Source organism: Giardia intestinalis, chromosome 4, assembly GCF_000002435.2.
Source record: "Giardia intestinalis strain WB C6 chromosome 4, whole genome shotgun sequence".
NCBI lineage: Eukaryota > Fornicata > Diplomonadida > Hexamitidae > Giardia > Giardia duodenalis.
The window spans coordinates 211,959-233,382 of NC_051859.1; the positions used below are offsets into that span (position 1 = coordinate 211,959).

Consider the following 21,424-nt stretch of genomic DNA (forward strand, 5'->3'; position numbering starts at 1 on the left):
GCCCAGAGACTATCTTCCTAGTGCCAAAAAGCACTACCTAGACCCCCGTACCTGGAAGGACCGTTCTCGCCACTGTTGCTCTTTCCGCACTTACTCACGTCTGCATTTAATTGGAGAGGCAAAATCAAATTCTTTTTTGCTACATGTTACAGCCTTTTTTTAATGACCCAGCTGCCGGGAAATGTCTGCCTGGGGCCGATAGATTTGGACCGCGAGTCGATCCTGAATGTTGCGGAGTTCGTCCGCATGCTCTCGTCTGTGGGAACAGGCGAAGAGCTCTCCATGCTTCTTGACGTTTTCGGCTCGCTGGTGATGATGCAAACCACGTTCACAGTGGCAGAGCGTGCCACCATGGTATCTCTCTTCGTCGATCTTCTTTCCAGCGGGATCGGGGTCTACCCAGTCTCCCTGGTTGTAGAGCTTCTAAAGGCCATTTCAACGCTGTGCTCAGCAGAGCCTCCCCTTCCGATCTCCGTTCCATGGAGGGTCACCTTTGATTGCGTGGACACCTACGCTTTTTCTACGCGTGCGGTTGGCGACATCGGGAGCCTTTCCAAGGAGTTTTTCAACAATGCTGCACAAGATCTTATGTGCATAGGCGCCTACTACGACCCAGAAGACTATGAGCAGATATATGCACTTGTGCATGGGTATCTAAAAGACACCTCCACACCCACCAACTTGTTCAAGTACCTCGCCCTGACCAGATGCTGGCTGCCTGTTCTTCCATCTGCTCACCTTCGTGCTAAGTATGTGAAGGCACACTGCCAGCAGAAATCAGAGACGGATTTTCGTTCTAGTATTGTGGAGAAGGCTCAGTTTCTGCTGCCAGGGACATTTGTAGACTCATCGGTAGCTGATTTACTCTCTGTAGATCTCTCCTTCCATAGATCTACAGAGCAGCTTCACACCAGCTGTCTCCGGGACCTTGAGGACCTCCTCCACTTGTCACTGGGCAAGGAAGTTGGCTACTCCATACTTTACTCAATATACCGCTTGCTCGTGGACTGTCCCTATCTGGACATCAGTGAAAGTTCATCCTCCATTCTACTCAGCTTCCAGACCACCCCAGTCGAGACCTCCTCACAGTTCAGTAAGTCGTGCTCTTACTTCACATCTGAAGGAAGGAAGGGCGTTCTGTCCTCTCTCTCCTTACCAGACTGGTTTGAGTTCTGGCCAGCAGGTATGAGCGAGGCTGTTCTTACTATCAGCCAGGCATCCGTCTGGCGCCCGTCCCTTCTGTGGTGTCTGGTTCAGGCAGGGGCGTGCCGTAGTCGTTATCTTTATCTCCAGGGCATGCTGCCAAATACCACCCCCTCACCACCCAACGAACTCACAAAAGAGTATGTGGACCTTTCCCCGGCAATCTCTATGCTCCGCTACATCGTAAATGCGTGCTTTGTTGGTGACTTGCCTAAATGCTCTGTCATCAAGGACGTCAGTATGCTCCTCACCGACCTTTCCTCCGCGCGGGTTCTTCCAGATGAAAAGCATCAGCAGGACCTCCAGGCTCGCATCGTACACTTTGTTAAGGGGCCCCTTGCGCACGTACTCTATCTCCCCGTTACTTCTGCAAGTCTGAAGGCCATTACACCCCTGGGATCCTCGTTGGCCAAGACCCTGCTCCTGCAGCTCTACATTGACGGTGCTTCCCCGGATACTGTGGATCTATTTCAAGACGCACTTATCAAAGCAGTTAACCTCTTTTCTGCTGACACTTGGCCCATGATTACGCAAATGGCTTATGAACTGGCACACATCGACGCGACGAAGAAGCACCATAAGTATGGACTATCATCCCTATTATTTATTGTTTCAGATCAGCTTCTGGATCGTTGGTTTATCTCCTCTGATACGACAGGCCTTACACTTCCAGAAGCCTTAGCTATGTGTCTGCCTTATTTGACCCTTCAGCACGTCGTGCAGTCGAAGGCCTGTTTGCTCTTCTTGGAATCTGTTTCCCTCAGCTTACCGGTTCTTACTGCAAAGGACCTATGTCAGAAAGTAGGTTGCTACACCAGCTCCAAGTACGACACACTAAAGGATCTTCTGTTCGCAGTCCTGGACTCTTTATTGGCCTTTCTTTTAGATGCTTCCGTAGAAACCCTTGCAAGCTGCGATGCAGATCCTCTGTCGGCTGTTCGCTCTCCACAAACGGAGAGAGTCAAATCGCCCACTAACCATGGTGAGTATGGCGTAGCTTTTTCCTCTAAAAACACCACGCGCATTTTCTCTCCTTCCTTCGGGACAGTGACCGGGACAAATAAGTTTGCGCCCCACCTTGCTACGGCGGAGAAGGTTATCGTCAGTATACTTGCCGCTTTAGATACTAGCACGACTTGTGAGATCTTTAGCAAGCAACTGCTTCCATTTTTGTTTGACAAGGTCATTCCAAGACGCGTAGCTTCTTTCCGCTCCTTTTTATCTGCGTGCATAGCAGGCCTGGAGAGTAGATGTAATCACTCTGCAGATGAAGCGAAAATGGTGCACCTTGTCTTGGATACGCTATACGATGGCTTGGATGAACACATCCGTGCTTGGCTAGAGAAATCTGATACCACCAAGTCGCCCACTGTCGCTTTGATATGCTTGCAAGCAGTCATTTCAGTAGATCACTTGTTGCTTTCTCCAGCTGGTGAGACTCGTCTGAATACGCTTGGATCACGCATACTTGAATACTTCTGTGCAGAAGAGTACCGGAGCTATTGTGAGGCCAGCGAGAAGATTGCTTTATTGCAGAAGAACAAGACGGCAGATCCATTTCCATCGTGTCCAGACCAGGACGATGAGTTGGAACCAGCTAAAAAGAAGTTCACATACATTGTCTGCTTGGCCCATGCGCTCTCCACCCCATGCGTGACTGCATTCCCTTCTTCGTGGACCCCCTGCCTCGACGGTGATATTCGCGAGGTCGCATGGAGCGTTCCCACAGATGCTTCCATAGAACTTTATCAAAGTATTATCAGCGTCGTTTCTGAAGCACTCAGTATTTGCACCAATATCACAACTAGTACAGATATCTCTTACGCGCTACTCTCGCTCCTGACTCCTCACGTACAAGGTAACAGAATATCTGCCCCAGCCAATGTACCGATAGACTCGTATAAGTTCCAAACACTTTTGGATTGCCTGGATATTAGACAAACGATGATCTCTCCATCTACCAGGACACTTATCCCTCCTGCCGAGAAGTTGGTAACTATCGACTTCACAGACGAAACCCCAGGTACTCTTTTATCAGATGAGCCTAGATTCCCACTCTTCTATACCTTTTCTGGTTGCGGAGGTGGAATGATGCAAGAGAGCATGCGTCTCCTTTCAGAGCCATCTTGCAAACCGGGGGCTGTTCGAGCTCTTTTCGCCCCGTCGCCTCAACTGGCCAACAAGCGCCGACCAATTCCCGTTACATCCCATAAGATTCAGGTTGACTCAGAACTAGTTTTTACAACACTGCGTAAGATTGCCAATCATTTGCTAAAGGAGGGCCTTTTTGTTGGCAAAGAGGCCCAGGACTTTTTAGCGGTATTGGCGTCTGCTGGCATTGAGACAAAGACTACCGCCTTTGGCAAGTTCTTCACATCCTTATTCTCTGCTATCCCGCCCAAAAGGCCTCGATCTAAGACTCAGCGCACGCAACTAGAGCTCAACATAGTAGCGCAGATGATCTACTACTATCGGCTACTATTTAAGTCTACCACCGTGCAGCAGACTACACAGCCGTCTGCGCTCCAGTTCATCCCTTTAGTTTTGGATACGTATATCTTTGGCTCCACCGAGACACGGGTCAATTGCCTCTCCATCATGACCAGCCTGGCGTCGGTTGCTCCGGCCCATTATGGAGCCGTTCACACGCTTATTTGCGACGTTTTTGCAGGTCTTCTTCGGAAACCTCTTGGAGGAGAGGCTGTGTTGGAGACACTTGCTAAGTACTTTACAGATACTTTCGGAAGCGAATGTGCCGATGGAGCTGCCGCTATCCTTAGACGCGAGGCGCTTGCCTTCAATCCTATCGCCGCGAGGAAGTTTATCGAGCAGTTGAGCGCGTATTTCGACAAGGAGCTCCCAGTGCAGCTCATAGCTCTTAATATAGTGGGAGGTATTTCAACAGAGATACTCTTTGAAAAGTACTTGACCATATATGTGCTTCTTGGGGACCACGACCACGAAGGCATGGACAAATTCTTTTCATTTGTTAACGCATACAACAATTCACTCATGACTGTCTCGGCCACATCGTTTGCTGAGGCTGTGCGTGCGTCTGTCCTGCAGGAGAAAGGGACCAAGAAAGACTCAGACTTCCGGCGGGTCATCCCCATCGACGGTCCTGTGTGCTTGGATGTACAGAGATGGATGCCAGTGTGTGTGTCAGGCTCTGAATTCTCGGTGGAAGGTGCTTACAATAATATCACAGCAATGGCCGCGACTGTCCACAAAACCATTGACACCATTTGTAAAAGCAGCGACTCTGTCAACTGGCACTCTCTCTGCTTCATACTCGTGTACTATATTAAGCGCTTTGCGATGCTCCCAATTCTTGTTGGAGTCCTTCGACAGCTGTGTTCTGCCCTAACCGAGAATCATTTAGTTTTTGTAGACATTTATCTAATATTTTACACATCAGTCTTGTTGGCATACTCGTATAAGGAGCACGGGACCATGCAGCATCCACTGACTTCGCGCGCCATGCCTGTGACTGCTTATTCGGACGCGTCCTTGCCTTTAGTTGAGCGCATTTCACCGATTAGCGAGCTGAAAGCGTTCCTGAATGAACAGGAGATAATTCCCTATCTACAAGAGCTTATCAGGTCCACGCTTCTTGTCTGTCATGAATGGTGTGAGCAGAATGACGCTGCGTCCAAGTGTGCGATTGGGCAGCAGGAGAACACCATCATGTGGAGACAAATGTTTATAATCGGCGGGCTTGGCGTCGTCAAGACCACCTTGGCATTGCTAATAGAGATGGTTGCGAGGGACTCTGCCGGTTCGTCGTCTGCTCAGCTCAAGGTATACGAACATCAAATGTTGTGCAACATAGTCTGGCGTGTCTTCGAGTCACTTCCCTATATACGCTCATTATCGCCGAGCATTTACACAATCAAAATACACCAAGTTATGCGAAGATTAATTGATCTTGTAGTGTCAGTCCAAGAACGATCCAGTTTTTCAGACATAAAGATGTATTGGCGTGGATTACTGACCAGGACAATGAGTAACGGAAATACCGAAGAGGCGCGTGTTTTCATAGAGGAAGAGCTGAAGTGGTTTGTGAAGTATATTTCTGATCACACGTATAGAGGGAGTGGCAAAGCAGCCTCACGATTAGTGGTGCTTGAGGGCCTGATCAATGGCATATTTATCTATGATGCTCCGATGGCGGAGGATGTCTCGTTAAGAGTGCTTGGAGCATTAGACAAGACCTCGCCCCAAGCGCTAAGTTTTTCTAGATTAGTGGTGCCACATATAGCCAAGATACTTGCTTTCTGCGTAGTAGCCGTACACAGAGACCTGCTGGCTTTATCTAAGACTAGTGCAAGCTTCTGCGGACTACTTAGGGGTTCGAACGAAGGCCACGCCTGTAGTTCTTCCGAGGAAAAAGGTCTCAGGTGTGTGGAAAGTCTATTCTCACGTCTCAAGGCTGCCATAGCTAAATGGATTGATACGGACCCCAATTCCAGGTCTGAACAGACGCTAGATGACATCGAGTGCTACCACGAGGCAGCGCTGCTTGTGACCATTGTCCACAGTGTCTCTTCCTTGCGGGGTCCTACGTCTATCATCGACAAATACGAACTTCTGGAGACTATTATCCACCTGAAGGGGATCGACGTGTGTTCTAATGAACTCGGAGACCAGCTAAACGCTATAGTTAAAACGTATGTCGACACTTTGATAAACCCGTCATCGCAGACCTGCGAAACTTTCATTAGGATTCTCAGTACAGGGACTTTAGGTCCGCGGGAGTACGCATTCTGCCTTGGAAACTTCTCGCGTCTGGTTACTAAGTATCTACTGACGAGCGATCACTTAGTTTCTCACACAACCGTGAGATCTGAGCTCATTGAAAAATACTTCCGCATACCCTTTTTCACGGCGATGGGCAAGCACAATGTCATCAAAGAGCAGGGTCTCTCCGCCTTTATTAACATAGCCAGCGCAATGAGCAGGGATGTACTCAGGGAGACGTACGACATCCTTCTCCAGCTATTCAAGCAGAAGGACTCGAGGCAGTGCAACGGGGTGCTCTCTATTATGATCCTGTTTGCTAAGATTTTGCTGCTCGATATGAGCTCTGAGTTGCCGAGACACTTGCTGAATTTGAAACGCCTAACCACATCCAAGCAGCCTGTAGTGCGACAAAACGCTACTCAGTTCTATGAAGCATTTTGGCGGAAGTATACTTATTATGAAAGCGTTATAGAGCTAGTATTTCCAGAGGAAGGCGACTTTGAAGCGCTAAAGGAGACCAAGAAGGCCGTTAGTTATGTAAACTAGGAATTAGTTCATCTTGGTCTCTGTGGACACCGCGGGCATAGATGGACATAAGGGAGCGATAAATGCCGTCAGCGTCGTCAGGGCCAATGAGATCAGCACGCAGCCCCTGTTCTGTAGCTCCATAGATATCGACCAATAGATCCATCACGTTTCTATATTGTTGCAAGCAGACCCGAATTGATACAAAATACATGCCACTGAAGCCGCCGTCCGTGGGGAAACACCAGAGCTTTTCAAAGGTATCTTTGTTCATGCGTTCCACCGTGGAATAGCACTCCTCTGGAGTCTGCTCGTCAGCATCTGGTGTGGATACTTCGTCCTGCACACCCACAAGGCCTTTGAGGTGCTCAGGGGGGAAGGAAAGAAAGTCATATTGCGTCGGATATGCCTGCTGAAGGACAGCCATGCAGCGCTTCCTGTGCTCCGAAAGCGACAGTCCGGATTCAAGCACCTCTTTCAGTCGCTCATGAGATGCATACTCTTGGAGGTTCAGCTCAAAGAGGCCTGCTAGACTCCCCAGCTCTGGGTTTGTTTGTATGGGTTCGTTAGCTAAAAAAGATACTAGCGTGTCGACAGTACCTCCCCATTCGACGACCTTCTCATAAAGAGCAGCAATCACAAAAAAGTCCCATTCTCGCATTTATATTTACTGCTTACTCCACATATTGCTCTCTAAAGGCTGGCTCACCCAGTAAGATGCTATTTATTACCCCCTGGCGCTTCATCTGGATAAATTTAAGCCCGGTGTCGGCATAGACGCCCCTGAACTTTCGATACTTTTCGTAATGAGGGCTATCTGGTGGGGGGACGACCAGGATGACGACACCATCGGTTTCTTTGGCCAGCATTGCTGCATCAAGTATGCGATCGTCAAGAGTGTCTAGATGTAAGTTAGGGTTTAAGGCGCGGCAGGAGGTTTTATGGAGCTCTGGGAGGTCCTCCTCGATCTCTCTTTTGTGGAGACATCGGTCGAATTCGCTTTCGAAAACAATCTTCACGGTCTTGACACCCATGCCCGCGACAACGAGACCAAAGCTGTACAGGGCAATAAAATCCTTTGCGGACGTCTGCTTTGTCATTGGTACGTTCAGAATGGCCTCTGGAACGATTACTATGTGATAGCTGTCAACAAACACAACAGGGTATTTGAAAGATTTGGCCATTACACGTGCAAGAGACCAATCCTCTGGCATCCGGCTGAGGAGCGACTGGTCACCAGCAGCTGCTTCTTCCCGAGAAACGCTTATCAAGTACTTTCGAGCCCGAGGAAAGTCCACACTTGGGTCTCTGAGCACAGTTTTCCTGCATCTCTGAAGGTACGTCTCTGTGAGAATGGGGATGCCCCTGTGGATCGCCATCAGATAGCGTGCCGTCCTCCGAAACTTGTTCGTAAAGAATACATTGACCTTATCGGCAGCATATCCAAGATCTTGGCGGATGTTCAGCTCCTCAACAATGGATTTCATCTCTTCGTTAAGATAATTGCACCAGCAGACCTTCACATCCTGCCCAAGACCATCTAGGATGTCTGTGAAACTGTACTCGTCACAATGAATAGTGTGCATGAGTGCTCGCCGTGCTGTGTAGTCATCGATGTTATAAGCTAATGGAGGCGCATCGTCCAAGTTCTCAAAGCACGCGTCTATTTGAAGTTTTTCATTAGGATCAGACTCTTCCGGGTTCTCTGCCACCCCGTCGCTTTCAGACTCTTCGTCAGTACTTTGCAAGTCTAGTCCTTCATCGCTAGTGTCGCTGTCATCCCCAGTGAACTCCTGAAACGACTCGTTAGTGCTTGGGCGGATAGATTCGTGTTCCTCACCGTCAATATCTAGTCCATCTGCTTTCTTGGCTTTTTTCTTAGTCGTCTTTTTTACCGTTGGCTTAGAGATCTCACTGGCCGCAGCAGGCGTCTTCTTAGTAGTTTTCTTTACCCCTGCGTCTTCCTTGCTAGCGGGGCCTAAGGTCTTTGCAGACTCTGTACGTGGCTTTTTCGTGGTTGGAGTTGTTTTCTTTTTCGGTGGTTCCTGCTTTGCTACAGAGGCAGAGTCTTGTTCTGCTTCTTGTTGATCGAGACCTGCCAGAACTGCTCCTGTCTCATGCTCTTCAGCAGCTTCATTCACAGTCACAACGATCTTAAACACAACGGCTTTCGACTCGCACACAACGTGGAACCGATTGACACTACTGGGATCAAGCTCGTAAGTGTCTTTCATGAGTGTCTTCGAAATTCCACCGTGTTTGATAGTTGTTCCTGCACGTGAAGTATCAGATATGATAATCTTTTCTGCGCTGAACACCATTTCGAGGTGCTGAGACGAGATAGCAGGCCCGGGGAGTGGAATGAAGAAGGACCCTGGCTCAGCAGAGCGCTGGGCGCCGTCTTTGGCAGCTCGCCCCACTAGTATGCGTGTCTCTGCGATCTCATACGCATGGAGAAAGCTCTCGTCTTGATAGACCATGCATTTGACCATTTTTATCTTAGTTTGTACTAGCCCTTCGTTGGTAGTGCAGCCCTGTTCAGGGACAAAACGTGGTAGACACCTCTTAGGTAACTACTTCGTTGTATTGACACTTTCGACGTATAGCAACTTATCACAGGGCGAAGTTAACTTAAGAGGGCGCAGATTTGGGATCAATCTTTTTGGCCAAAAAGGGCGGGGAACAAAATGGCACGCACCAAGCACACGGCACGCAAGACGACCAGCGCGACGAAGGCGCCGCGCAAGACGATCGCGCGCAAGGCCGCACGCAAGACGGCGTCCTCGACGAGCGGGATCAAGAAGACCGGCCGCAAGAAGCAGGGCATGGTCGCGGTCAAGGAGATCAAGAAGTACCAGAAGTCCACAGACCTGCTCATCCGGAAGCTGCCCTTCTCGAAGCTCGTCCGTGACATCGTCACCTCCGGGCTCTCCAAGTCCGACATCCGCTTCCAGGGCGCGGCGGTGGAGGCCCTCCAGGAGTCTGCGGAGAACTACATCATCTCGCTCTTCGTCGACACGCAGCTCTGCGCCGAGCACGCCAAGCGCGTCACGATCATGAAGCCCGACATGGAGCTTGCGACCCGGATCGGCAAGCGGATCGAGCCCGAGTACAGGAAGGGCAAGTAAACGTTTACTAGGCGTCTTCGTCTTCGATTTCCTTGTTTGCCCGCGCACGGGCCCGATCGGCGCGTTCGCTGGCTTCGATTTCGCGCAAAATGTCATAGAGGCGGCGGAAGTTTTCGGGCGTGTGCTCAAAGACTTTGTTGATCATAGCGTGGTCACGGACGAGCCGGGACCCGTCTTTGGCAGCAGGACATTGTAGCAACATCCCAGTGAAGTCTGTGTTATCCTCTATTGAGGTCTGTCCGTGATGAGCGTTGTAGCGATCTTTCTTGTCGTTGTCGGTGAGCTCATGAGCATCGCCGTGATACTTGCAGCAGTGGCTGCAGTGGCCAATATAGCCCGGCTTCTTCATGACCTGGCGCGTGTATATGGTAATGGGACCAGACAGCTGGGGGTGCTGCATTGTACAATTGGGGCCTTCGGGACAGAAGCCTGCGAGGTACCGAGGGCAGAGCGTGTACACTATGTGCCTGGAATCGCATGTTTTATTGAGGCAGACACCGCGTGCGAATGAATAGCAGACATCGGCACGCTTAGAGCTCTTGTGGTTGTAAATGCAGTAGTGGTTGGTGCAATTATCTCCAAACTTGCACAGATCGAGCTTGTCAATAGCGTACTCATGGATAAACTCGCAGTCATCTCCTTTCTTACACTGGTCTCGGATGTAGTGCTTACAGACGGTCTTATTAGTCTTCCTACTACTATCTGTCTCCATGTGTGCATATATCCCTATCTTATCGCGAATGAACGTGTTGAGCTGCTCAGAGTTCTGCGTTCGGAAGCAGGACTCCAAGGCATAGTTCATAGTAGATCTTCCAAAAAATTCTCTCTATGGAGAGCATAAACGACGTGATCATGCGGCACACGCCCCTTGTATCTGCTACAAAGCATCAGGCCACTCAGTTCCTTATAAGGAGGGCTGGCCTGGCCGGTTCATGTAACGCCAAGGAGGAGTGCTTCGAACTAACAACGGAGAAAGACTGCTTTCGTTCGGACACGTTCATGGTTACTTGTCCCGTTTTTCTTGCATGCTACCAGTCCTATTATTCTCAGGAGGAGTTTGATAAATTGAGGTTCTGGACTCCTGGAATTGCATTTACTGAAACCAACGATCCAGCGCCGGTAACGGACTGTGTTGATGAGTCTGCCTTTGACGAGGACGGCCCGAGCGTTATGGCGCTTCATGATGATGAGTCTCCACACGTCAGTCTCGTCTCGGGACTTCACTTCTTTGTTACCAAGCCTAGCCCGAAGCTAGTAACGGCCCGCGTGAACACTTCAATCGTTGCCATGTGTCGTAGCAATCCGTATCCGGTTAACGCGATTCCTATAGTCCGAAACAACTGGATCTATAAGCAGAATGTCATCCTCTTATGCGCTCAGAATCTATCCTACACCAGCTTTGCAGCATCCTCGGTAGACCAGCTTCTTACCAATTTGGCCGAGAAGTCTGGAAACGCTAACTTGAAACGTTGTATAGAAGAGGAACTTCAGTCAGAGCTGCCGTGTCCAGGAAAGATAGGTAGGGGCGTCTCCAGACTGCCAGAGTCTCTAGTTACAACTGGTAGCGAAGGCCCACTAGTTTTCAGCGTAGCCTGCGATACAGGTCAGACTGACGATCAGCGAAGCTACATCGATCTGCAGCCTGTACAGGTCTTCCACGTCGAGCAGCCCAAGAGTGGGCAGGAGAAGGTAATTCCATTTACACCCTTTACTGCACGTGACAATGTGGTCAGTTTCCTAGACGTCCTCTAGGAAGGTACGTGATTGCTGTTGGACGAAGTGTGGCTTAGCAAGCAAGAGTAAGTATAACCACATCTATTGCCAAATGTTAAAGAAATCACGGGCCAGAAGAAAGGGTCAGTACTGTAATGCAAGAGCACGCTACTGTTCACCTCAGCTAAGCATGGGGCAATAATCTTCTACCTATGGACACACTTTCATATCTCACAGAAAGTGCACAAGTAGGCAGATTGGGAGAGGCAGCGTGTAAATGTATCATGTTTCACCAGTACCCATTCGTCACACAAGACAGTAAACTGCCAATCAACAGCAAGACAGCGAGACCCCACAGCATCTCTCCAACCAACAATAAGAGTGGCCAGCGCTAGCCGCGGGGGCGTCCGAACGAGCTCAGCCCTCGTACCAGTTCCTCCCGGTCGCTTCATTCACGGCGCCACCAAGAAGACGCGTGCCCTGACTCGCGAACCAAGGCGCTGACCATGGAGCAGCGACATGCGGTAAGTAGAGTACAAAAAATCCACAACACCGGCAAGCGATGCACTCGGGCAAAGGTGCCCCCTGCCTCGGGAGATCATGCATCTAGACACCGATGCTGCTCTTTCGTTGCTGCGGCTCCAGGCTTCCAGATAGTCCGGCCCTTTCCAGTATCACACATCCTCTTCTATCTGACATGAAACCGGGGCTACGGTGCTCTGAGCTCTGAACGTCGCCCTATGGGTGTGGCGGAATTTTACAGCCCTCACTGTCGAGCGGCCTTACCCATAGGCATCCCCACAGCTCAGGGCCAGCAGGCGTAGGTGGCGCCCTTGCAGTGAGCCCCAGAGAACAGCCAGCGCGGAGTTTGATACGATCCTTATCATACCTCGCCAGACCTGGTCGAGAGCGCCCCCATTTTCCATAGAATGGCCCCCAACACAGTCCCAAGGCTGGGCGTAATGGGCAGCCTTTGGATTGCAGGGCGACACAGTGGATACTAGTGCACCCCGGCGAGACCTTGTGACCTGCTTCAGAGGTTGCAAGAAATGCCCGTCTCTGGCCTACGTTTGTGCTAACGCTACGGTCTCAGAACGAAGCGAGGGAAGAACGCCTTGCCAGGCCCCGTGGTAGCCCGTCTGTTTGGGAGACTGCAGATTACTGACTTGTGCGAGGCAACCGGAGGAGCCTGCTGGGCCAGACTACGAGGACTATGAGAGCCGCGGACATAACAGCCACACGGCCCCTACCTTCTTTCGGCTTCTCGGATTCCAGTTGACGCATCTGGCTGTGCACGACTCTATTTCCCTTTGTCAGGTGCATGGCGCGAAGGTAGAGCAGCCCAGTCACAGCGTTCAACGCGTCTACTGCTGGATGGGCCCGAATAGTAGAAGAATGCCCATGGGTGTAATGACAGCGGCGATTCACGGGTAGTCCACGATTGTACGTTCCACAGCCACCGACCGGAGTAGCCTTCGACTGGGCGTGTCTATACTAAGCCGTGGGCTGCTCTTCGAGGCTCTAGATGCGTTTGATCCCTGCTCATGCATCCTGGCCTTATGCCTGCGGGTCTTTGGCTCGCAGCTATCTGGGCTTCATTTATCATGGACCGTTCGCTATGTATCCTTGTTCCTGGAAAGCCCTCTAATGGCTGACAGAACAGGACCACAGGCTCCTGTGTCGCCGCAGTACGTGTCCGTTTCCTTCACCAGGTGATCGTACTCTCGCAAATGACTCTGCCACCGGCTCTGTCGTCTTGGAAGAGTCTATACTGCAGGACTTCCCGTGAACTGTTTCTATGCAGATTAGAAATCTTACGTGCTTACCAACGTAGGGATCCAATAACATGGCGCCATGCTCACAGTCCCAGGGTCACCAGACAATGGAGCACGGGGCTGAGAAACTCAGATTGCAGCAGTCCAGCTCTTGAGAATCCCTGCATATATTAGGACAGAGTGACTGGGCTAGCACACAGTGACATATTGAACCAGCCAGAGAGGCAAACAATCTCCTCTCATGTAAGACCCCTGTATATCTAGGGCGCCCAGACCATCTGAACTCGTAGGCATGCATCCAGTTCAATATCGGTAATCTAAGCACTGATAGACCGGTTGTGAGGCAGAGCCAGTGCCGACCCCAAGAGCTCAACTGCTCTGAGGCAGCACATTGTAGGCTATAACATTCTACACACTTCTGCTGATCGACCTCGCGCTCCAGCTGGCGGCAGAGGAGTGCACAGAAGTAGCTGATGGCCGCCACAGCCACTGCACGGGCCTCCAGGGCAGGGGGTCTCTCTGCCACTGCAATCTGCAGCAGCGTGGGGGCCGCCCCGTGTGCTGCCCCCTCTGCCGTAGCGGGGCTTCAGGCATGCCATCGGGACTGTCCGACGGTCGCCGGTTGAGCCCTGTGTGCACGGCAGGATGAGAAGACTGCCCCACAACGACATGCCCTCGCTGGAGGACACCTGCAGGGCAGGGGAAGCTGTGGCCCACTGGGGGAGTGAACGATCTCAGTGGATCCAGGCGCACTGCACTGCGGGCCCGTCGGGCCGGTCTCTGACGGGCGCCGCGATCACTCTGCTCGGTCTGGCAGATCACGAGGGGTCTGAGGCCGGTCTGTTGGGAGGAGGACCGGGACCCTCGCTGATGGTCGAGCAGAGTCACCACAGGGGGGCACGAGCTCGAGTGAATGAGGGCCCTCTTAGCAGCGCGCATGTCAACCGAGCGAGGAGAACGACATGGCAGACACCAAAGGAGCCATGACCTCCTGAGCCCTCTGAGGTTTGTACTAGGCTCGCTGGGCTTATCAATCTCAGGCTCTGGTTCGCTCGAGTGAGCACTGCAAGGGTGGGAAGGGAACCTAAATGGAGATAAGCCTCCACAAGTGGCGGACAGAGTATCTGTGATCGACACTTGCCACTGATGCTGTCTGGCAACTTAGCTTTGCAGAGGCCCATTGAGTAAGCACTCCAGGCAGTAATAACGCAATCAGCTAGCCATAGCTCTAGACTGCTCCTGAAGACCTGCAGCAAGGAAAGGCGAAGTCCCCAGAGCTTACCGATGCAGTGCCAGAGCTTATGCTCTTCTTCGATGATCTGCTGAGGCTATCTCAAAGGCTCCAAGACTATGGAGAGGGAAGCTTGATGGTAGGAATTCATAATCAGTGCTGCTCAGGACCCAGTAAGCCCTCCTCTCCAGTCATGGCGAGCTGCCGGGCCCTGGGAACGTCAGATGGCCTTGCCGATGTGCATGGACAGTGGGTAAGAGGATCCCCAACGTCTACAGTTCACAGGAGCTGTTTTACTACAGGCTGTCAGGCTTCTTCCATGACATCACAGGGTTTCTGAAGCAGAGGCCCGGCAGAAAGAAGGTGGTGATAAGATAGCTAGGTCTCCAGCAGTGCAACAGAGAAGACCCTTGCTCTATCAGCGATGACTCGCTTCCGTTTCCTGACACAATCGAGCATTGACTGAAGTTACTCACGGGATCCTTGGGGTGTGCTCGTAGGCAGAGGTCCTAGCAGCACAACGCTGAAGGTGACTGGTAGGTGGAATGAAGAAGTCCGAAGCTCTAGTGCCCACCCTGCACTGGTGCCCAGCCGGCTACAACCCCACAATTGAAGTCATCTCTCATTGGGCACTTACCACACAAGGCAAGAAGGGCAGAGGGAATCCAGGGTGTACAATCTGTGTTTGGTGCGCTATCTGGATGATCTGTAAACAATACCGTGAATCGCAAGCTTACCAGTACACGCGTTTCCTTTGTGATTATGAAATAAAAATGTCGTCTGCAGATGATTCGGATCACTGCTCTCAGGAGCACGACTGCGCCCCGCCCCTCATGCCCGAGAAGGACACGAGCGAAGAGGGCGCAGGCAAGAGCAGCCCCGCCGAGTCTCCACAAACAGATGATGAAGGCAGTGTGGACGAGGACGGCGTCACCACGCTTATGAAGGCAGCCAGCAGAAACGACGTGAAAGCGGTGAAGCGCTACATCCCTTATCAGGCAAGGATGGTGGCGAAGCTTGTCAAGGCGGGGACAATAGAGATACGCGAAGGGACGGCCCTGATGGTCGCCGCAGTGCTTGGACACGTCGAGACAGTGAAGCTGCTGATGAGGCACGAGCGTTGCATGAGGGATAGTAATGAATGGACGGCCCTCATGTGGGCGGCGGGCAACGGTTGTACCGAGGTCGTGAAACTACTCCTGGATGTTGAGGGAGGCATGGAGAAGGACAGGGGCCTTACTGCCCTCGTGTTTGCAGCAAATTTTGGTCACCTGGAGTGTGTCAAGTTACTGCTGGAGAAGGAGAAGGACATAAGCGGCAGATCTGCCATTCGTATGGCTGGTATGCACGGCTGTTCCAAGGTGGTATCTTTTCTTGAGAGTGAGGGTATTATGGATCCCTATCTGCAGATGCCGCCCAAGAAATTCGTGAGTGAACCTGCCTACTTGTTGATTGCATTCGATAATGTACTAGGGCCTCTCCAGCTGTGCAGGGGGACGGCCAGCCAATAGGGCGAAGTGCTGGCCGTCAGTGGGTCACACAGCTGCCCGTTTCCGCAGAGGTCAAGGGGAACAGGCCTTCTCACCCCCGGCCGGCACTGGAACGCCGGTGGGTGAAACGGTCGCGCAGGTGGCCTTCTTGCCCCTGATGCAGTAGCCCTCCGCAAGCATTGGACCACTACAGATCTGTAGACACAAACCCCTGTGGAAACGGATCGTTTCCAAAACTGTAGATTACCAAAATAAAACCAGGATGGACACTGCCTCGTCTGAGCCTGCAACAGTGGCCTCTAGTGTCCCGCAGTTTACCCTCAATGACCTCTATGAACGGTTAGGTGATATACTAAGCAAAGATATCACGGGTATAGTCTACTCTCTCAAGGACTATCCGAGTCTCGTTGTAAAGGTCGCCCCACTAGGTTGCCTGGAAAAGGATAACACAGACGCTGTCCGACTCGAGCTGGCTGCCCTCCCCGAGCTCTCCCACCCAGGGGTTCTCAGGTATCATCAAGTGATCGAGCACATGAATTTCGTCTACTTTATCACAGACCGTTACAACAAGACTCTCGGACGTCTTCTCATTGAGCATATGCAAATGAAGAGTCCTGTGCCCACCAGAGTGATCCTCTCAGCTATAAGACAGATCGCTACCGCCCTTGCCTACCTTCACAGTGTCAAAAGGGCAGATGCTGAGGGGCTTGTTCACCGCGATCTTAGGTCTACCAATATCTCCATCAGTGCAGACGGTGAGCACTTCATCATCGCCGGCCTCGAACTCTGCAGGAACATCTTGTGGAGTGGAAGCACTCTTATAGGAATAGGGGCACACACGGCCCCCGAGGTGCTCCTCCACAACGAGCCCAGCCCCGCCTCCGACGTGTGGAGCCTCGGGGTCATCATTTATGAACTAGTAACTCTAAGGATGCTGGACTTCCTGGAGGACAGGGAGCCAGAGGATGTCTTCGTTGATGGGTGGAGGCCAGACCTGAGCGGTGTCACTGATGGCTTCATGCAGAATGTTCTGGAGAGGATATTCGTGCTGGATCCTGGGAGGAGGCCGACGGCCAGGGAGCTGCATGAGATGCTCGACACAGCAGATATTTCGGATAACGAGCCGGAACCTTGGCAAGTGGCGCTGGAAAGTAAGCATGGTTCCTCGAAGATCACTGCGAGTAATACTCATGCCAAGATCGCGCTTTTGGAGGAGGAGGTCAAAACTAAGTTGAACGAGATTGCTACTCTTAAGGCAACCCTTGAGAACAGGCCAAGTGAAGTCGACGCCCTGGGACAGGAGCCCAGAATTAAGTTAACTAGGATCGACATGCTTGAAGATCAATGTAGAGAGTACCTAGCCATGATAAAAGTACTAGACAGTAGAATTACACAGATTAGCATTGCGCTAGGTCTATCCAATTCTCAATTCAGCCTCTTCTTGCTACCCAGATTTATACGCGCCGCACGCACGAATGAAACAGAGACCGTCCGAATGCTGGTCAATGAGGGAGTCTACATCGGTCAGCGTGACGAGAAAAAGATGACGGCTCTTATGCATGCGGCCCAGCAGGGGCACACTGGTCCCATTGAATTGCTTGTTAAAGAAGAGAGGGGCCTCCAGGACAAGAACGGCTGGACTGCGCTCATGCACGCCGCACACTGCAACCACCCTGAAGCAGTCGAGATTCTCGCCCCTTACGAACGTGGGAGAAGAAACAAGAACAGTCGAACTGCTCTAATGGTCGCTGCAGAGAATGGCAGTGCAGAAGCTGCTTCCATTTTGGGCCCGTACGAGGATAACCTAATCGACAGTGAAGGCAACACGGCTCTGATGATTGCTGAGAAAGCAGGACACAAACTTGTTGCAGAGATTCTCAGTCCGGATGAAGTGGATGGGTGTACAGCGCTTATGCAAGCAGCGAAATGTGGTCGCATAGATGCGGTAAAACTCCTAATAAAAAACAAAAGCCGTGCACAAAACATACTTGGAACAACTGCTCTCATGGAAGCAGCGTCCTGGGGCCATTCAGAAATTGTGAAACTGCTAATTGATCATGAAGGAGGCATGCAGGACATCTTTGGAGCGACTGCTCTCATAACTGCAATACGTAATAATCAACTGGAATGTGCTAAACTTTTAGTAGAGAGGGAAAGGGATATAAAAGATAAGTATGATAAGACTGCCCTTGATATAGCTAAGGCTATGGTCTATCCTGAGATGGTGTCTCTCCTTAGCAGTAGTGTATCTAGCACCGGCGGCCACAATGACTCTTAGGCTCTCTGCGACCCACAAGTAAACTGCCGCTCTCTTAGAGGGGCAAGGCCTGGAGGAGCAGCGTTGCAGGCTGGTGCCTCGGGTTTCTAGCCTGCGCCCGGCACCATAGAGCAGGTGCTCCGAGCTGCCCGCCCACGGTATTTCTGAGGAGCCGCGATCGCAATTGGGAGGCAAAGAATGGCATTTATTGAGGCGGCCAAGGAGAACAGGCTGGACTACGTCAGGGCCCACAAGGCCGCGGACGCAGGCCAGAGGGACGCAGACGGGAAGACGGCGCTCATGTGGGCCGCCGAGGCCGGGCACACCGCCGTCGCCCTGGAGCTGGTCGACGCAGAGGCGGGCCTGGTCTCGAACGACGGGTCCTTTGCGCTGATTGCGGCGGCAAAGAGGGGGAACCTCGAGCTGATCCAGGCCCTTTTCGAGAAGGAGGGGAGGCTGCGGGACGCCGGCAAGCTCTCCGCCCTCAACCACGCCTCCAGGGCGAAGCAGTTCGAGGCGGCCAAGGTCCTCCGGCTGAAGACCATCGAGACGATGGACGCGGCGATGCTGGAGCAGCTCCGGCAGAGGGTCGCGGCCACCTACACCGAGATGGCCAAGAAGTCGCAGCAGGCCGAGGTCAAGAGCCACAACATGGCCATCTTCCGCTCGTTCTTCGAGGCGTTCTACTCCCTCTCCTGCTCGGGGATCGACCAGGGGGCGGAGATCTCGGAGGAGCAGCTGAACAAGTCCCTCGAGAAGTGCCTGGGCGAGATCCGCAAGCTCCTCAACTCGAAGAAGTACACGAAGTGCGTGAAGTGCCGCGCCAACGCCCCCAACCTGGTCTGCATGCCGTGCAAGCACTACGTCCTCTGCAAGGACTGCGGGAAGGACGTGGCCAGCGAGGTCTGTCCTGGTCTGCGAGAACCCCCTTGGCACACTAGTAGGCACTGATAGTACCGCTAAGGCATATGTAGGAGTATATGGCTGCTCCCGGTGTACAGCACCAACAGCTCTAACAACAGCTGGCATGACTGCTGCTGTGTGTACCTCCTGTGACAGTGGTAAGAAGCCCAACAAGGATGGCAGTGGGTGTGTAGTATGCTCTGACACCAACTGCAAGAGCTGTGTGGTGGACGGTGTGTGTGGGGAGTGCAACAGTGGCTTCAGTCTAGACAATGGCAAGTGTGTGTCTATGAGCACGAACAAGAGCGGGCTCTCCACGGGGGCCATCGCTGGCATCTCCGTCGCGGCGGTTGTCGTCGTGGGGGGCCTCGTGGGCTTCCTCTGCTGGTGGTTCGTGTGTAGAGGGAAGGCGTAGGTACTTAGGTAGCAAACGCTGTGAGTGGTGTAGGGACTTCATAGGGTGCTGGCAGTGGGATGCGCACTAGAGTTGAGGGTGGAATCGTGCGAACCAGCTATTTAATCTAGCATCGTTATCACCATTGTTAGAAAACAGGGCACTCGGTGCTATCTTAGATAAAAGCCAGACATAGGCAGTTCTAGGGGCGATCGAAGTAGTGAGAGCTTTAAAATTTAAAATGACGAGACCAACTCTGGAATTGCACATTAAGCTCGGTATGACCATCTTTGACACCACGTTCAACAGATGTAAAGTGGCCCATGCAAAGGACGTCATAGTGCAAGCCCATTTAGACGATAAAATTAAGACTCTCCGAGAGCGCGCGCTTTCTAGTCTGTCTGTCTCCGTCACTCACGGTGATCTTCATTTTCAAGGATGTCCCCTTGATCCTCAGCAAACTGTAGCAGAGGCAAGATTGTCTAACGGGGATAGGCTCTACCTTTTTTACTCGGTTCCACGAGGATTGGAATGAAGTTAATTCTTTGCCACATCTTTTCAACGTTGTAGATAGGTTCTCATTAGCACAAGGAAGTCATTATTGGTTGATTCCCTTACTAGCCATCTAGTGTTAAATTCAGCAGCAAGAGCGGTCTCCTCCTCGGCCTTCAGGCCCAGGCGCGCGGCGGCCCGGTTGGCGAAGTAGACGGCGCGCTGGTCTGGGGGCTCGTTGTTCGCGGCCGAGACCTCGATCGCCTGGGTGAAGAGCCGGATCGCCTCCTGGAAGTCCTCCGCCTTGAAGGCGGCGTTGCCCTGCGCCTTGAGCTCGCTGGAGCTTGTGCTGGAGACCGCCGGCGCCTTCGCCCCGCTCAGGATCTGCTCCAGGTCGCCGTTGCCGTGCCTGACGTCCTTGAGTCCGAAGCAGTCCCGGAGGCAATCGATGGCGACGTCCAGGTTGTCGGTGTCCTCAACGGCTTGCGCAGCCCTGAGGTAGAGGAGGTACTCGACGACGAGCCTCTTGGCGGCCAGCCTTGTCGTCATCTATTTTTAAGCAGTCGTTCACTCCCTCTCAAAGTACTCTCGCTGGTCCATGATCACAGAAACCACCGCGTTCATGTCGCGCCCGAGCCTGACATATGCCTCCCTCACCCGGTTGTAGTTCAGGTCGCCACCACAGATCCCGATGATCGTGGCGATGTTGTCCTCGTCGTCCGCGGTCAGCGGAGGGGGCTGCTCTGCAGGCTGCGGCGGCGCCCTTTCCCTTGGAATAAGGATCCCTCTCCCGGCCATCCCTGCCTCGATCATGTTCAGGTAGAGGTGGAGCACCTCAAGGAGCAAGTCGCGATCCTCGTTGAATCTCAGCACCAGATTGGGGCTCCAGTCGGATATCTGGGTTGTAAACATCTCCAAGAAGTTCGGTGTCTGGAGTATCTGCTCTAGCTCCTCGGTGCTGTACATGTGTGGTCTGTGGCTGTGTCTGGCCGCGCCCATGTGCCGGAGGGTGTCCTCGAGATCCTCTTCTGTCGGATCTTCGGCGATGATGGCAGCTGCCAGATCCATGTTGTTATTAGCCAGCTCGAGCGATATCTGCGCCAGCCGTGGCCTACAGGAAAAGGTCTCTACTAGCTGTGCGACGAGGTCCGAGTTGTTGCTAACTGGGTCTAGTTCTAAGGCATCTGAATTGGATCCGGACGAGGAGTCTTGCACCTCAGCATGAGGATCTCGCGAAGCAGCCGATTCAATTTGCCGGGCCTGCGCGACCCCTGCGGCAGAACTGCTGGGAGGCGCTTCAAGGATCCTTCCGCGAGGTTTAGCCTGAGTGAATACTACGGTATCCTGAGTGATATTTGGAACCTTCGACAGTAGAATACCGTCATCATTCAAGATAGATGCGTTGAGAATGAGACGGATGGTGGGCGCCTCTGCGGAGATGGCCTCAGCAACCTTCTTCCGCAGATCGCCGACGGTGCTATCTGGAAAAAACTCGAATGTCCTTGGCTCGAATTCCTTCACTGTGGACCTAACCGCGATCCTGATGCAATCAGACATTTTTTGTTTGCAT

The 21,424-nt window shown here is 52.3% G+C and overlaps 12 protein-coding genes and 1 pseudogene across 12 annotated transcripts; 8 read left to right on the forward strand and 5 right to left on the reverse strand.

Moving 5' to 3' along the window:
- Nucleotides 1-162: 162 nt before the first annotated feature.
- GL50803_0060562 (uncharacterized protein) lies at nucleotides 163-6,492 on the forward strand (the record flags this gene model as incomplete). The annotated part of the gene is made up of 1 exon (XM_038046223.1): nucleotides 163-6,492. The coding sequence occupies one exon, from the start codon at nucleotides 163-165 to the stop codon at nucleotides 6,490-6,492; it is 6,330 nt and encodes a 2,109-aa protein (XP_037901904.1).
- Nucleotides 6,476-7,132, reverse strand: GL50803_003559 (uncharacterized protein; the record flags this gene model as incomplete). The annotated part of the gene is made up of 1 exon (XM_001707187.1): nucleotides 6,476-7,132. The coding sequence occupies one exon, from the start codon at nucleotides 7,130-7,132 to the stop codon at nucleotides 6,476-6,478; it is 657 nt and encodes a 218-aa protein (XP_001707239.1).
- Nucleotides 7,133-7,145: 13 nt separating this feature from the next.
- GL50803_0017474 (uncharacterized protein) lies at nucleotides 7,146-8,963 on the reverse strand (the record flags this gene model as incomplete). The annotated part of the gene is made up of 1 exon (XM_001707185.1): nucleotides 7,146-8,963. The coding sequence occupies one exon, from the start codon at nucleotides 8,961-8,963 to the stop codon at nucleotides 7,146-7,148; it is 1,818 nt and encodes a 605-aa protein (XP_001707237.1).
- Nucleotides 8,964-9,158: 195 nt separating this feature from the next.
- Nucleotides 9,159-9,599, forward strand: GL50803_00135231 (histone H3; the record flags this gene model as incomplete). The annotated part of the gene is made up of 1 exon (XM_001707183.1): nucleotides 9,159-9,599. The coding sequence occupies one exon, from the start codon at nucleotides 9,159-9,161 to the stop codon at nucleotides 9,597-9,599; it is 441 nt and encodes a 146-aa protein (XP_001707235.1).
- A 7-nt stretch (nucleotides 9,600-9,606) lies between these two features.
- Nucleotides 9,607-10,401, reverse strand: GL50803_0013225 (Zinc finger domain; the record flags this gene model as incomplete). Its single annotated transcript, XM_001707181.1, has 1 exon — nucleotides 9,607-10,401. The coding sequence occupies one exon, from the start codon at nucleotides 10,399-10,401 to the stop codon at nucleotides 9,607-9,609; it is 795 nt and encodes a 264-aa protein (XP_001707233.1).
- A 26-nt stretch (nucleotides 10,402-10,427) lies between these two features.
- GL50803_003021 (uncharacterized protein) lies at nucleotides 10,428-11,351 on the forward strand (the record flags this gene model as incomplete). The annotated part of the gene is made up of 1 exon (XM_001707180.1): nucleotides 10,428-11,351. One exon carries the CDS (start codon nucleotides 10,428-10,430, stop codon nucleotides 11,349-11,351), a length of 924 nt encoding a protein of 307 aa, XP_001707232.1.
- Nucleotides 11,352-15,091: 3,740 nt separating this feature from the next.
- Nucleotides 15,092-15,829, forward strand: GL50803_00114440 (Ankyrin repeat protein 1; the record flags this gene model as incomplete). The annotated part of the gene is made up of 1 exon (XM_001707179.2): nucleotides 15,092-15,829. The coding sequence occupies one exon, from the start codon at nucleotides 15,092-15,094 to the stop codon at nucleotides 15,827-15,829; it is 738 nt and encodes a 245-aa protein (XP_001707231.2).
- A 241-nt stretch (nucleotides 15,830-16,070) lies between these two features.
- GL50803_0021924 (Kinase, NEK) lies at nucleotides 16,071-18,086 on the forward strand (the record flags this gene model as incomplete). The annotated part of the gene is made up of 1 exon (XM_001707178.1): nucleotides 16,071-18,086. One exon carries the CDS (start codon nucleotides 16,071-16,073, stop codon nucleotides 18,084-18,086), a length of 2,016 nt encoding a protein of 671 aa, XP_001707230.1.
- Nucleotides 18,087-18,263: 177 nt separating this feature from the next.
- On the forward strand, nucleotides 18,264-19,016 carry GL50803_00114442 (Ankyrin repeat protein 2; the record flags this gene model as incomplete). Its single annotated transcript, XM_001707177.1, has 1 exon — nucleotides 18,264-19,016. The coding sequence occupies one exon, from the start codon at nucleotides 18,264-18,266 to the stop codon at nucleotides 19,014-19,016; it is 753 nt and encodes a 250-aa protein (XP_001707229.1).
- Nucleotides 18,970-19,383, forward strand: GL50803_0012993 (pVSP; annotated as a pseudogene; the record flags this gene model as incomplete).
- Nucleotides 19,384-19,603: 220 nt separating this feature from the next.
- On the forward strand, nucleotides 19,604-19,897 carry GL50803_00107659 (uncharacterized protein; the record flags this gene model as incomplete). The annotated part of the gene is made up of 1 exon (XM_001707175.1): nucleotides 19,604-19,897. The coding sequence occupies one exon, from the start codon at nucleotides 19,604-19,606 to the stop codon at nucleotides 19,895-19,897; it is 294 nt and encodes a 97-aa protein (XP_001707227.1).
- A 23-nt stretch (nucleotides 19,898-19,920) lies between these two features.
- Nucleotides 19,921-20,403, reverse strand: GL50803_00104994 (uncharacterized protein; the record flags this gene model as incomplete). The annotated part of the gene is made up of 1 exon (XM_001707174.1): nucleotides 19,921-20,403. One exon carries the CDS (start codon nucleotides 20,401-20,403, stop codon nucleotides 19,921-19,923), a length of 483 nt encoding a protein of 160 aa, XP_001707226.1.
- An 18-nt stretch (nucleotides 20,404-20,421) lies between these two features.
- On the reverse strand, nucleotides 20,422-21,411 carry GL50803_00115337 (Ubiquitin-like protein; the record flags this gene model as incomplete). The annotated part of the gene is made up of 1 exon (XM_001707172.1): nucleotides 20,422-21,411. The coding sequence occupies one exon, from the start codon at nucleotides 21,409-21,411 to the stop codon at nucleotides 20,422-20,424; it is 990 nt and encodes a 329-aa protein (XP_001707224.1).
- Between the last annotated feature and the right edge of the window lie 13 nt (nucleotides 21,412-21,424).